Consider the following 15,336-nt stretch of genomic DNA (forward strand, 5'->3'; position numbering starts at 1 on the left):
TACAATGGCGTGATCTCAGCTCACTGCAACCTCCACCTCGGTTCAAGAGATTATCCTGCCTCAGCCTCCTGGGTAGCTGGGATTACAGGCGTGCACCACCACACCCGGCTAATTTTTCTCTTTTTAGTAGGGATAGGGTTTCACTATGTTGGTCAGGCTGGTCTCGAACTCCTGACCTCGTGATCTGCCTGCCTCGGCCTCCCAAAGTGCTGGGATTACAGGTGTGAGCCGCCACGCCCAGCATTTAACATTAGTGTTAAATCTCTTCCTGACTCTGGGTTCAGTAGGTCCCTCCTCTTCTGTTACCCTCCTGGTTCTCTCTGCTCACCAACCACCTGCGTGTGCCAAACTAGAAAAAGGAAATAATTTACACCCCTGCCCCAACAGCTCCTTCCCTCCTTCTGGGGACTTCTGTGTCCACCAAACTTTGGGTCTTAGAACTGTGGCTAGAAGATAAAAGGGAGGAGTTTGAGTCAGAGCCTTTATGTCCCCAAACCCACCCCCCTCTGAGTATTAAACTATAGTGGCATTGTCCCTCAAGCTCCCCTCTGCTTTGGCTCCAGAGTCTTCCTCCTCTTCTTCCAGACTGGACAGGGTGGCTGTTGTTATTGGTGAAGATAGGCATCTAGCCAGAGCTGCCCTGACTCCTTTAGTGAGCTGCAGGAACAAAATGGGGGCAGACAGTGAGGGAGACAAGCGGAGCTGAACCCACCAGAGATGCAGCAGTGAGGTTAAGGCCTTCTTCCAGCTGGAGGCTTTCCTCCCCTCTACTTTAGAGAAAGCTAGCTTGGGCCATGGTACTGAGGGGAAGCCCAGTGAGGGCAAAGGCCTGACCTGGCCACAGGACCAATAAAGAATCCTGCCTTTGCCATGGTGAACTCCATCCCACACGACTGGGAACACCTTCTGTTCACTCCCCACCCTACCTGTCATCATTTCCATTGCCCTGCCCTCTTCCCTCCCTACCAGCCATCTTCTTGGGCTCAGATACTCACCGGACGATGTCGGCGAAGGCTGATAGCAGGGGCTTGGACTGGTACTCTATGCCATGCTTGGCACACAAGGACTGCACCAGGGGAGCCACTTTGTGGTAATTGTGTCGAGGCATTGTGGGAAAAAGGCTTCAGGGAGAACGAACAGCAGAGAGTCAGTTCCTGCTTCTCGGCTCCCACCTGTACCCTACACTTATACCCTCCCCAGGACCCTGCTTCCCCAGGCTCCCTACTCACTGGTGCTCAATCTGGAAGTTGAGGTGTCCACTGAACCAGTCATTGAAGGCAGACTTGTGGACATTGCATGTGGCCTGGAGCTGGAGGAAAAGGTCAGGGGAGAGCATGTTGAGTATCAGATGGAAAGGCCAGCCCAGCATTCTCCAGGTAAAGCTGGCTGAGGCAGGGACGTGAGACTGTCTTGGTCACTCCCTTCACATGGTAGCAGACAAGAGCCTCAGGCTAATGAGAAAATGCTGTTTGGGGACTTTTTGTTTTTGCTGTTTTCACCTACCCACCCTTTTCAATAGTTACGTTATGCTCCAGTCTTCTGAGTGACTGTCCCTTACCTGGGTGGAAACCCAGTCCATGTTCCGGTCATGATCAATGTGCATGGGGATATGGTTCATCTGTGAAACCCACACAAACCAGTTGCTTTCCAGGAACCTATTGGATGTTATACGGACAAAAACAGTATACACAGAGCCCAGAATTCTGATTTCCCCCTCAGATAACTGCTCCAGCCTATCTACTTTCCCAAGGCAACTCCTGAAACACCCACTGTTACCCAAAGCCCCAGCACGGCACCTAGACCAGACTGGTCACTCCCCAACATTTCCTTCACCAGTCCCTACCCGCCCCCACCAAATACTACCTGACTATGAAGAAAAGGCCCAGGAAGGCTTTCAGTCCCAATAGTGGCACATAAGTGAGGAAGAAGCGGATGTAGAAGGTGATCATCCAGGCCAAGTCCTATAGTGAGGAAAGCAGTGAGCCTAATAGTCACGAACAGCTCTTCCTCTTCCTGTCACCAGCTCTTTCTTTGTATGGTGCAGCCATTCTCCTGGGTATCCAGACTCAGTCATCTTCAGCTTCTCAGGGGTCCAATCCTGCAATATCTAGTGCCACTGCTCCTTTCTTCCATTCCCATTGGCACCCCCCAGCTCTTCTTGCCTGTCCCCTTCAAAAGTACCAAGGCCTACAAGATCTCCTTGCCTCTAGCTCTTCCCAGCCAATCTAAATCTTTCAGCGTGCCGCCAAATGAATCTTCCAGGACCATGGCTCAGTCCGTGCCAGTGCCCTGATCAAATCTCTCATTGCTTTTCTGTACACTGAACCAAGCACCATACTCTTCCCCTGACACTAGTCCTCCACAGTATGTCTGGTGGTCAAACTTACCCCCCATTTCCAGCTTTTCTGCTTGGAGTTCATCCCCACTGCCCCACCTCTGCCTGTCAGAAACCCCGCCCAGCCTCAAGGCCAGCTAGAAAAGTGACTTTACAAAGTCAGGTGCAGTCAGGCCCCTTTTGGAGTCCCCAAAACCTATTGCCTATACCTCTTTTCTGATTTAACAACCACATTCTGCTTCATCAGAAGTTTCCTTGAAAGTAGGTATTATCATTCATCTTGCCCATTCCCAACTCAGCCCCCTGGCATTATGCCCAGTACAAGAACCTCTGGAGACACTGGCTGCATGAAATTGCACATTGGGAATCAGGCTGCCTGCTAAGCTCAAATCATTTTGTCCCACTTAGAGAAGGTGAGGATCTGTGTCTGGTTCTATTAGTTTGCTCTAAATTAGGCCTGGAGTCAGCCTCAGTTTCCCCTGGGGAATCCCTATCCCCTACTCTGGGTGCTGGAGACAAGGACGTGGGCTTCTTGGGTCATGGATACTCACCACCCACTTCTTTCGCTGGATAACAAAATAGAAAACATACCACTGGAAGTAGAGAGGCATCAAGGCTGGGGGCCCAACTGGGGAGGAAACCAAGAGAAAGAGGAGGCATGAGCACAAGACGGTCATGAAAGGGCCAGTTGATGCTGGAGAGATGGCCTCTAGCAGGGGACTGCCTCTTCCAATCATCCCTTCTGTCTCCCCTCCAGCTGCTTGAGTGCTCTGCAATCTACTGGAACCAGCAGGCACCGAAGGTGGGCATAAATCCAAGTATGGGGAGGGCAAAAACTCCCAAGAGGATGCCAGGGAAGGTGAGGGGTGTGAGTGGCACTCTTCAGTGACAGGCAGCCTGGGAACTGAGGCCCCACGCATCGGACTTGCTCTGCTCCCACACCTTTATTATTTTTCATTTTTCTTCACTTTTCTACATACACACTCCATGGATCCCACACCTTGAAAAGGGTGCCAATACTCTCTTACTTACCTTGGCCACAGCCCTGTCCCTACAGTCATCTGCCCTTTGTTCCTGGCAGCTCCACCACGCAGGTGAAGGGGCAGGAGCAGGAAAGTGTGTGTGTGTTGGGAGGGACGCTGTGGATCTTTCACAGGCTGTGAAGCTCACTTCCTTAGACTAGGGAGATGGGCTTGTGCCACCCCAATCTGAAGCCCTGGAGGTCAGTCGTGGGAAGGAACAGAGGGGTCTCTCTTGAAAGAAAACTGGGAGTTGAAGAAGTGTTGCATTCTACATGCTGCCTCATTTCCTTTTCTGTAGCCCTTCTCTGTGGCACCTGATGCTACCTATAACTCCTAGCATGACAATGACCACCCACGGCTCCTCCATCTTGATGTGCCATGTATTCTAAAATCATTTCTTCCAGAGGTCTCTGGTCTACCCTTCTGCCCCATCCACCTTTCTCTATTAGTGATAGTTGGTGATAGGCAGTTAGGATGAATTCCTTCAAACTAAAATAAGATCAGTGGACTCCTTCCCTTCCTTCTTTAGAAAATTTGAAAATTTAAAGGCGTTTGAAGCTCATTTTAAGCCTTACGGAGCAGAGTTGTTGTTGTTTTAAGAAACAGGATCTCATTCCATTGCCCAGGCTGGAGCGCAGTGGCACAATCAGAGCTTACTGCAGCCTCAAACTCCTGGGCTCAAAGGATGCTCCCACCTCAGTTTCCCTAGTAGCTGGGACAGACTTTTAAAGCTGGGAATATACGGAGTCATCAGAAAGATCTTCTCAGTTCTAACAGCAATTCCTGTCTCCTCAGGACCCATCCTTCCGGAACTATCTGTCCCTTTGTTCCTCTGGGGGTTGGACTGGGCTCTACCAGGTTACCTTGGCCCATCTTGACAAAAGTTTAAGATAAGGTTGAGGGTAAAGCAAGAGGCCTCTCTATACTCCAAACACCCAGCTTCCTAGTGGAAACGGGTTGGATGGGAGGAACTAGTTTGCCCCCAACCAAATAACCTTCAGCCAATCATCAGCCTAACTTCACTTCCCTCAGTTGAAATGGCAAACTGCTGTCATGCAGGGAGTAACTGGGGGTGAGGGTGGGGTACTTCCTGTAGCCCCTTTCCTTAAAATACCATAATCCCTTGGAGAGCCACATCCTCCTCATTCCCTCAGCATTCCCTCCTGAGGCAGCTCCCCTGTGTTGGATGGGGACACTCACTCAGGAAGAAGTATTTGTGCTGGTGGTTGTACGGCATATATTTTTTCTTCTGTTTCCCAAGCTGTGAAGAAAAGCAAACACATGAACATTCAGAGACCAGTGATTCCTCCCTCTGTGACCTTGACCTTTCCCTGCTTGGAAGTTTAGGCCTCCTCCAGGGCTGACAGCTTGTTGGTGCTATTGGAAAGCTCCAAGAGGCCCAGCCTTACCTCCAGCACATGGAACATGAAGCCCTAGGCTGTAATCTGCAGAGCGTGTCACACCATGGCCTGCAGCTGGATGGCCCATGCTCACATGAGGGATGTGCCCAGCACAGAGTCTACAGGACCACAGGCCCTCTTGTGTTCATTCTCTTTGTCATAAGGTTTCCAGGCCCCACTGCCCTCTCCCCTTTCTCCCATTGTGCTTATTTATTTATTTATTTTTTAGACGGAGTCTCACTCTTGTTGCCCAGGCTGGAGAGCAATGGCATGATCTTGGCTCACCACAACTTCCGCCTCCCTGGGTTCAAGTGATTCTCCTGCCTCAGCCTCCCGAGTAGCTAGGATTACAGGCATGTGCCACCACACCCAGCTAATTTTGTATTTTTAGTAGAGATGGGGTTTCTCCATGTTGTTCAGGCTGGTCTCGAACTCTTGACCTCAGGTGATCCACCCACCTCAGCCTCCCAAAGTGCTGGGATTACAGGCGTGAGCCACTGTGCCCAGCCGCCATTGTACTTTTTGACATCAGAATGTCCATGGACAACCATATCTGCCCCTATACAGGTTAAGTATTCCCTCTATATCCAGCCCTTAATCCTCCCCATCAAAATCTTTTGGTCTCTTGACTTCAACATGGTCTCTTGACTTCAGGGGATTTTATCAATCCCCTGAAGGCTAGTTTGGCAAATATTTCTGGAAAAGACACCAAGAACAATTTGGCAATCTGAAGGTTCCAGCAGTTTTCCCTAGTAGGTGGTGGTTATTTTTTATATTTTTATAAGCTGAGCTGCTGAAGAGATAGGCTGGGGCCACCATGTCAACCAGCCAGCCTAGAACCCCTGGTGTGGGCTCACAAACAAGACAGCAAAGTTCTGCTGTCTCACTCCATGACTGTCTGTATCGCACTCCAGTTAGTTCAGGTAACCAGACTAACCACAAGGGCACAAGAGGAGCACTCAACCCCTGAGCAGAGCACTAGCTCACCCTTCCATGTGTCCACAGTTCATTTATTGAGAGCTTATTCTGTGCAAGGCACTTCAGCTAAACGAAGCATGCTTTCTACATTAACAGATTCAAGTACTTGAGCACCTACTGTGTGCCAGGCTATGTTCTACATGCTCAGGATACAGAGGTGAACAATACAGACTTCCCACCCTCTTGGAGCTTATAACCTTAGGGGATGAAGCTAGTGATAAATTTGTAAACAGAGACTGGGTGCAGTGGCTCACGCCTGTAATCCCAGCACTTTGGGAGGCTGAGGTGGGTGGGACTGCATGAGCCCAGGAGTTCGAGACCAGCCCGGGCAACATGGCAAAACCACATCTCTACTAAAAACACAGAAATTAGCCAGGCTTGGTGGCATGCACCTGGAGTCCCAGCTAGTCAGGAGGCTGAGGCAGGAGACGCTCTTGAACTCGGGAGGTGGAGGTTGTAGTGAGCTGAGACCGCACCATTGCACTCCAACCTGGGTGACAGAGCGAGACTCTGTCTCAAAAAAAAAAAAAAAAAAAAAAAAAAAAGGTTTGGGACCCAAAATAGCCTTTCTTCACCTCTGCCAGCTATGAGGCTAAGGATGGGCTGCCTGTTAGTGAATGCCTGGGCAACAGGCTGCTTGGTTCCATCCCTCTGGGGATGTTGATGCCTGTGCTGACCCCATGACATCCACATCAGTGCCTCTCAAAATTCCTGGAGGACAAGGAAGGGCAGGGGACACTGACCGAAATAGAACCCTTCTGACCACCAAGGATCTAAACATAATGGGGCAAGTTATAGGGGTCATAAAGGCATTTGCCATTCAAGGAGGAAGCAATGGATGGGGCTCCTTTCCATAACAGTTCCACAATAGGAGGCCACCCTGGTGGGGTGGGGCTCTGCCCCACTCATCCCACCAAACAAGGGTGCCTCTCTTTCAGTTTTCCCTCAGTTGTTCAAGATGGGGTGATTTTCACCACCACATCCAGGTCCTCAGCAAGCCTTGTTTACACTGCCTCCAAAACATATCCCAAATCCATTGGCTTCACCTGCTCCTCCCTGGTCTGGTCTGGACTTGCTCCATCCTCCTCTCTGAGGTTACATCTGTGAATATACCTGCCCTCTATAATTCATCCTCTCCACCTCCAGCCAGAGCAAGCCTTTTAAAGTGCAAAGCAGATTGCTGTACCCACCAGAAACCCTCCAGTGACTTCCCATTGCTATTGGAATAAAATCCAAACTTCTTAGCACACCATTACCATGGCTTTCTAAGGCCCTATATGATCTGGCCCCTCCCTAGTTTTCTGATCTTCTCATTCTCTCATTGCTTACTGTCCCTGAACATCCAGGAGCCTTTGTACTTGACTGTTCTCTCTGTTCCAAATGTTCCTTCCCTGAATTTTTGCAGTGCTGGCCCTTTTCATCATTCAGGTCTCAGTTCAGATGTCAGCACCTGAAGGAGGCCATATCTGATCATGACTACCTCTCAGTTTCTGTCATATTTTACTTTTTTTAATCTGTAAGTCACCTTGAGCTCTGTTTACAATATTTTTTGGTTTTAATCTTTTTAAAAAATTATTATTATTTTTACACACAGGGTCACGCTGTTATCCAGGCTGGTGTGCAGTGGCGTGATCATACTCACTGCAGCCTTCACCTCCTGGGCTCAAGCGATGCTCCTACCTCAGCCTCCCAAGTAGCTGGGACCACTGGCACGTGCCAATTGCGTCCCTTCATTCTCTTTTTTTTTTTTTTTTTTTTTTTGAGACGGAGTCTCGCTCTGTTGGCCGGGCTGGAGTGCAGTGGCCAGATCTCAGCTCACTGCAAGCTCCGCCTCCCGGGTTCCCGCCATTCTCCTGCCTCAGCCTCCCGAGTAGCTGGGACTACAGGCGCCCGCCAGCACGCCCGGCTAGTTTTTTTTTTTTTTTTTTGTATTTTTAGTAGAGACGGGGTTTCACCATGTTAGCCAGGATGGTCTCGATCTCCTGACCTCGTGATCCGCCCGTCTCGGCTTCCCAAAGTGCTGGGATTACAGGCTTGAGCCACCGCGCCCGGCCCATTCTCTATTTTTGATGTCTGCTGATAGGAATTTCCTGAAAACCCAAGTACCAGGAAGCAGTAAAGGTGGTGGTGTGAGATGGTTCCCTTCCACTTAACCTGCCCTTGTCTTTTTTTAAACCCTCTGTAGTGATAGTAGAAATGCACAAGTCCCATGCTACTGCCCAGCAAATAACCACACTGCCCTTGAAGCAGCCACGGGAGTCAGACGGCGGGCAGGGCTGCTTCATCTTCCACACAGTACTGACCGTAATGGTATCGGACATGTAACAAGCCCAAGTCCATGCTCATGAGATGGGAAAATAAGAGCATTATGGACAGGTGGGGCATGAGCCTCAAGCTATGAGCTCCTCATGCCAGGCCAGCCAGTGCTGCCAAAGCACTTTCAAAGTTCTCACGGGTGGGGCGAGAGGAGAGCCAGGCTACCTTGGACTCATGCCTAGAACTGAAATGTGTTTTAACGACAAATTAATTCCTGGCGAGCTGAAACGTCATAAAATGGAGGAGGGGACCTGGAAGAACTCTGCAGCCTAGAGGCTTGGGACAAAGGGCTTTAAATTAACTTTCCCAAGATCGCTGCTGGCCTTTCAGAACCTTCCATTGCCTAATGCTCACTAAAAGTTCACCAGATCTCCACCCCCAGGCATTCAGCAGCTACATTATTTCTGCTTACAATCTCAGATGACAACTCAAACCCAACGCTGACCACCCAGCAAGTCAGGCTGGGGATCAGCAGGGTGGGAAGAAGTACTCAGTGAATGAATGTTCCAGATAACTGGACATCAAAGAAGAGTAAGACAGTCCAACCCTGGACAGAGAAGACTGTGACAAGAAGGCTACCTAAGTGTGGGAGAGAAATACAAAGTGCAAGGGGAATGCTTGCCTGGGACAAGAGTGTCAAAAAATCACCTCCAGGAGGTGCCATCAGCACCTTCAAGGATAGGCCATCTCATCCTTTGGATGCTTCTGGTCATCCTCTGGATCCTTTGCAAAATGAGGTGCCTTTTATGCAGAAACGGTTTGCTGACTGAACGGTCTAGGGAGGATGGTGATTCCCTCCTGGGCAGCCCCCATTTATTGCCTGTTGCCTTCTAGAACTTCCAAAATGGCAAAAGCCCCAGCTAGCCCAGCTCTAGTGTCTTGCCCACATTGACAACATTGTGGGCACCTTCCCCAACCCCCCTATGTTGGCTGCCTCCTATTCCCCAAGACCTTTCCACTGATACCTCCACTCACCTCCACAGACAGGATCTTCCCCAAGGCAAAGAAGAAGGGATGCATGTTGATGTCTGGGTCTTTGCGGAAGCAGTTGGGCTTGGCATGGTGCTGGAAGTGCAAGTGGTTCCACCAACTGGCAGGGGCCCCCTACAGAAAAGCAGGGACACGAGTATGAAAACCTTCCCCCAAGGCAGCCCTTCATTGCCTGGAGTTTCAGAGAGCCCCTCCCCATCCCACTGACCTTCAGGTGGCCAATCACAAAATGATGTAGCAGATGGTTCCACTTTGAGGTGCTGAAGACCGACAGGTGCCCAAAGTCATGCTGTAGCCAGCCAGCCTGGACCTAGGTGAGAAGAGTCAATGCTGAGAGCAGCCCACCAGCCCCATTGTCCCCTTCACTGACCTCTGTGCCTCCTTCAGCCTCTCCCACTTCCTTCATCTGCTAAGGCCTATGATGCACCTCAGGAGTCAGGAAACATGGGTCCTAGTTCTGCCTCTGCCACTGACTCACACGTGAGTTGGGGCAAATCACCATCCCTTCTCTGTTCTTCAGTTTCACCAGCTCCAAAGCTCATGACTTTTTTTTTTGAGACAGTTTTATTCTTGTTGCCCAGGCCGGAGTGCAATGGTGTGGTTTCAGATCACCACAACCTCCACCTCTTGGGTTCAAGTAATTCTCCTGCCTCAGCCTCCCAAGTAGCTGGGATTACAGGTGCCCGCCACCATGCCTGGCTAATTTTTTTGTATTTTTAGTAGAGTTGGGGGGGGGGGGTTTCACCATGTTCCCCAGGCTGGTCTCGAACTCCCAACCTCAGGTAATCTGCCCACCTCGGCCTCCTAAACTGCTGGGATAACAGGCGTGAGCCACCACACCTGGCCTGTTTTGAGAGCGAGTCTCGCTCTGTTGCCCAGGCTGGAGTACAATGGTGCCATCTCGGCTCACTGCAACCTCTGCTTCCCAGGTTCAAGCAATTCTCCTGCCTCGGCCTCCCGTGTAGCTGGGATTACAGGCACCTGCCACCACTCCCAGCCACTTGTTGTATTTTAATAGAGATGGGGTTTCACCATGTTGGCCAGATGGTCTCGAACTCCTCACCGCAAATGATCTGCCCGCCTTGGCCTCCCAAGGTACTGGTATTACAGGCGTGAGCCACCGTGCCTTTTTGTGTGTTTAGTAGAGGTGGAGTTTCACCACGTTGGCCAGGCTGGTCTTGAACTGGTCTCAAGTGATCCAACCACCTTGGCCTCCGAAAGTGCTGGGATTACAGGCATAAACCACCACGCCCGGCCTGAAGCCCATGACTTATGATGGACTACATCCAGAATACAGAAAGGACTCAAACATGAGCAGAAGGTTTGCCAAATGGGTCCTGACGGTCAAGAATTAGCGCTCAATCATTATTAACATGTTGGGCAATGTCAGTGGTGGGGAGGGAGCCAGGCTTTGCTAAAAAACCAGAAATTTGGTTCTTGGCACAGGTGGGCTGTGGCAGAGGACAAACCATGTAGAAAGAAGGGAACCCTCGGAGAAGCAGCTAAAAAGGCAGTGAGAGAAATGAAGATGCCCATGTAGCTAAAGAGCAGACAGGCCAAGACAGTGGAATGCATGTTCCTGCACTCTCCCGCATACCTTCAGATCTGCCCTACTTGGAGGGCAGGAATTCTTGGCCTTCCTCAAACACCGAAGGAGCTTTCCCCAGGGATACTGAGCATTGATGTGTACTTGACAAGCCAAAGGCTCTCACCTGAACTGCACTGAGCAGCACCGCACAGAGGAGGAAGGGCAAAAAGGACGTCCCAAAGATCCAAAGGGTGAGCCAGGCTGCACCATCCAGCAGCAAGATGTGCAGCAGGTACAGTAGGAAGAACACATGGTTGGCCTTCATGAGCCCCATCCGCTCCACTGTGGCCCGCAGCTCCCGGAACTCATCAGTCAGCTCTTTCTGCAGAAGAGGAGGAGCTGTTATTCTCATCTGCACCCCAACACTACTGGAGACAAGGGCCCTCTCAGGCTCAAGGACCTCCCACTGAGGTAGCTGTAGGAAGTCCACAGTCCTAGGCAAAGATACCATGACAATAAGGATGACAGGAGGAGGTGCTATGGGATAGTGCCTAAGAGTTCAGAGGACTTAAGTCCTTGCTCTGCCATTTACTAACTGTGTGATCCTTGGCTGTGTTGCTTAACCTCCCTGAGCCTGTTATCTCATCTGTAAATGTGTGAGAGTTATGAGTTTATGCTTGGCGCATAGTAAGTGCTCATATTGATGATGATAACAATGATGGAAGCCATGGTAGTGGCAGCCTTGGGAGAGCCATAGGTTGCAAAGTTACGCTTTCTTGGGCCTGTGACCTCAGGACTATGCAAAAGAAGCAGGGAACTCAAGACTCCCCAGAGCTACTACTGACTGACTACTATGACTGTGATCCCATCTAGACTGTCCTTCTATCTCCTCTCTGTCCCCCTCAACAACCAAGAGTTGCCACATAGCAAACACCGGGTCTCACATTCTTGGTGGGCTCAAAGCTGGGCTGCTCCGGAGACAGTTCTCCAATCAGGAGAGAGTTCATATACTTCTTCACAAGGCCCTTGTTGATGTGGAAGGCCACAAAGGGATCCTGCAAGTGCGGGGAGAAGATGAAAGGTGAGGGAGCCAGCCCCCTGGACTCTGGCAGTGTTCACACCAAAGGCCATTCTCCTGCCTGCCAGAAGGCTTTACCCAAGTTGAAGTGAGAGGTGAAGCCAGATAGACTTCGTGGGTTGAGTGGGGACTTGGAGAACTTTTCTGTAGCTAGAGTTTTATAAAATGCACCAATCAGTGATCTGTAAAAACACACCAATCTACACTCTGTAGCTAGCTAGAGGTTTAGTAAAATGGACCAATCAGTGCTCTGTAAAATGGACCAATCAGTAGGACATGGGCGGGGACAAACAAGGGAATAAAAGCTGCTCCCACCCCACGCCCTTCCCCGCCCCCCCACAGCAGCCACAACCTATGGTCCCCTTCCACCTGTGGAATCTTTGTTCTTTGCTCTTCACAGTAAATCTTGCTGCTGCTCACTCTTTGGGTGCCACCTGTAAGAGCTGTTAACACCACAAAGGTCTGTGGCTTCATTCTTGAAGTCAGCCAGACCACGAACCCACCTGAAGGAACCAACTCCCGACACAGAAGCACAGGCCATCTCCCTTGGCCCAGCTGCCTTTTGAGGGTGCTCATACCCTTCCCAGGTGTCCATAGTTTAAGATCACCCAGCATCTGCTCTAGTTAGAAGGGTCCATCAAGGATTGGGAAGCACTGCCTGGGCTGGCCTTTCTCCTGGGTGTGTCCACAGAGAGCTTTTGCCCAATAATTTCGGTATAGGTGAGAAACAGGAGGGATGGGTGGGGCTGTGTCGGCAGTTGGTTCCTTCAGGTGGGTTTGTCTCACTGGCCAAGAATGAAGCAGTGGACCTTCATGGTGAGTGTTACAGCTCTTAAAGGTGGCACAGACCCAAAGAGTGAGCAGCAGCAAAATTTAGTGTGAAGAACAAAGCTTCCACAGTGCTGAAGAGGACCCAGCAGGTTGCCGCGGCTGACTGGGCTGGCCAGCTTTTATTCTCTTAGTTGCCCCTGCCCATGTCCTGCTGATTGGTCCATTTTACAGAGCACTGATTGGCCCATTTTACAAACCTCTAGCTAGCTACAGAGCGTCGATTGGTGCGATTTTACAGAGCACTGATTGGTGCATTTTACAAACCTCTAGCTAGCTACAGAAAAGTTCTCTAGGTCCCTACTAGACCCAGGAAGTTCAGCTGGTTTTATCACCTCTCAGGGCTATGAGACTTCCATCTCTTCTTGCCGGTCTTTTAATAAGTCCCTTTCCTCTCTTAGCTGGAGTTCTCCAAAAACCACAAAGAGAAAGACTGCCCTATGTCCGAACTGGGGCACCTGCATTTCTTCCTTTTCCCTCCACCGTTGTTCTGGGTAGGGCTCCACATTTCCCTTAGCACTGTGGCCACCTCCTGCCCCAAGGCAGCTAATTTGGGTTGTGCAAGGTAAGGTCCATAGCGGTAAGATTCACGTCCACCGGTCAAGCAGCCCCGGACCCTGTAAGCGATGCGGCGTGTGGGGCGGCGGGGCGGGGAACGGGGGCTGGGGCGGAGCCGGCGGCCGGTGGCACCACACATCCGGACCAATGGCCGTCCCCGCCGCGGCATCCCGCGCCCCAAATCACACTGCGGGAAGCCCCAGCGTTGGTGCCTGTTTCGTCTGCGCATGCGCCGGCCCACGCCTGCGCCCTCGGCCGCAGTCAGGGCTCCCGAGTGGTCGCTCTGGTTGACCCGCGCAAGCTCTGGCCTCGCCTTCTAGGCTGGTCGCCTGAGGGTGGGGCGGGTCTTCGCCCCGCAGCGTCTAAGCTCTGCTGCGACGTTATGGGAACCCTGGTGACCCGCGGCGCACTCTGGGACGCCAGGGTAGTGGATAGGGACAGTGGAGGGCGTCACGCTGCAGGGCACGAGATCAGAAAGGGATGTAAGAGGAGGGGACGCCATTCTGGCCGCCAAGGGGGAAACGCGGTGAAGCGAACGCCCGGACTTTCGAGTTCCCAGGGCTGAGTCCCCAGCACTCCAACCCAGCAGAGGCGCCGGGGCCTTAACTCTTAGGGCTGTGGTCTAGAAAGACAAGCAGCAGGCCCGGGGCTGGGACGCGCGCCGACCCCACAGTGAGACCAAGGGAAGAAGGGACGGGACCCCGCGAAGGGCCTACCGCCCCAGAGCGTAAACAGCGACCCGCTCCGCGGAATAGCTGACGACCTCGCTGGCCTGCGGCTCAGTGGCCTCCCCGGCGAATCGAGGACAGCTCTGGGGGTCCTCGCTAAGTGTATGCCATTCCCAATCCCTTCTGTGCGCCAGCCGACGCTTGCCCTCCCCGAACAGTACTGTCCCTTTCGCGTCCTCCAGTCTTCACACGACGCAGGGGTCCCCAAGGCAGCGGTCTCCCCAAGCTTCCCGTTTCAGCCCCATCCTCGAGAATGGGCTCCTTTCCTGCTCCCTTTCCGCTCCTGCTGGCGAGTGGAGACCAGCACCTAGGTCCAGACGCGGCTGCGCTGCCCCTCCTAGCCATCGAGACAGGGTGTGACTCCCTCCCCTGGCCACTGACCCCCTCCCTCCCCAGGCGGCCTGCATCCTTGCTCTCCTTGCTCCTAGCGCACCCAGCCCGGGGTCCTGTCCTCGCCCGGAGACCTGAGGCTCGGGGCTGCAGACGGGATGCACGACTGGGCGGCGGGGCCCTTTGTTTGTGTGTGCGTGTTGCTGGCCTCCATCCCCACTCCCCAGACTCCACTTCTCAGGGCCTCTCTCTCGCCTTTGCATCCTGCATCAGCAGGACACCCAATCACCGGGCAACAGGTATGCTCAGGCGTCCGGGCTTTCCTCCGAATTAGTCGGTGTTTGGCTCGGGGTGCGTAACTCTGTCTCGCCTGCACTCTGCCTCCGGTCCCGCCCTCTCCTGTGCCCCCGCCTGGCTGCGCTCACCGTGGCATCCTGCCCGGCGTAGTGGCTGATGACCCGGGAGCCCCCTGGATGCCGACGGGTGAACTCGCTGATGTTGTACACCTTACGGTCGATCACTAGCCACCGCTCTTCGCACCCCGAGCGCTGCGCCACCTCGTCCCAGGTGAAGTAGCGCGGGGTAGGTCCCTGAACCGGGGTCTCGGCGGCCACCGGGTCGGGGGCCATGGCTAGCCTGGCGACGTCGGCCGCCGGCTCAGCAGGGCCTGTCAAGCGCGTGCTCTGGGTCCGCGGGCTGCAGGAGTGGGTTTGCTGGCGCGCGCCCACAGCCAGCCGCTTGCGCGCGGGGTTTTCAGCACCGCGGTGCGGACCTCCGGACCTCGCAGCGCGCGTTCCCATTGGCCGAGCCTCGTGGCGCGGGGAGCGAGACCCCGCCCCCCGGCGGGTCTTGGGCAACTCACAGCGGGGCGGCCAACACGCGCCCCCTCGCGGGCTCCCTAAAGGCGTCGCCGCCGGATTCCACTTCCTGACGTCAGGCGGGCGTCACGGCGTTGGCTCCCAGGGGGCGCCGCGGTGGGAATAGCGGTTCCCGTGCAGGCCCCGGGTGCCGGGCCTGGCCGGATCGGGTCTGGCGGGGCCGCGTTCCAGGAGTGGATGGACGGAGGGTCCAGGGCTGCGGGGTGGCCGCAGGAAGGGTGGTCGGCGACGGGGCCGGGGCCGAGACTTTTCTTGCACGAGGCTGCCCGGGCGGTTGCGGACATCATCTGTAGGCTTTGGATGCCTTCGCTGGGGTCTCCAGACGATGACCTTCCAGGGATGGAAACTATTGCCTACTCGCCACGTC

General features: G+C 53.1%; 1 protein-coding gene across 1 annotated transcript; it reads right to left on the reverse strand.

The window, feature by feature from the left end:
* Positions 1–467: 467 nt before the first annotated feature.
* On the reverse strand, positions 468–14,989 carry FADS1 (fatty acid desaturase 1). The gene is made up of 12 exons (XM_010384924.2): positions 14,517–14,989; positions 11,514–11,624; positions 10,754–10,951; positions 9,250–9,351; positions 9,027–9,155; positions 4,558–4,618; positions 2,887–2,963; positions 1,864–1,961; positions 1,559–1,655; positions 1,230–1,309; positions 996–1,121; positions 468–657 (listed from the first exon to the last, which is right to left on the reverse strand). The coding sequence occupies exons 1-12, from the start codon at positions 14,889–14,891 to the stop codon at positions 606–608; spliced, it is 1,506 nt and encodes a 501-aa protein (XP_010383226.1). The 5' UTR covers positions 14,892–14,989; the 3' UTR covers positions 468–605.
* Positions 14,990–15,336: the final 347 nt, after the last annotated feature.

This window comes from Rhinopithecus roxellana, chromosome 15 (genome assembly GCF_007565055.1).
Source record: "Rhinopithecus roxellana isolate Shanxi Qingling chromosome 15, ASM756505v1, whole genome shotgun sequence".
In the NCBI taxonomy this organism is placed as follows: domain Eukaryota; kingdom Metazoa; phylum Chordata; class Mammalia; order Primates; family Cercopithecidae; genus Rhinopithecus; species Rhinopithecus roxellana.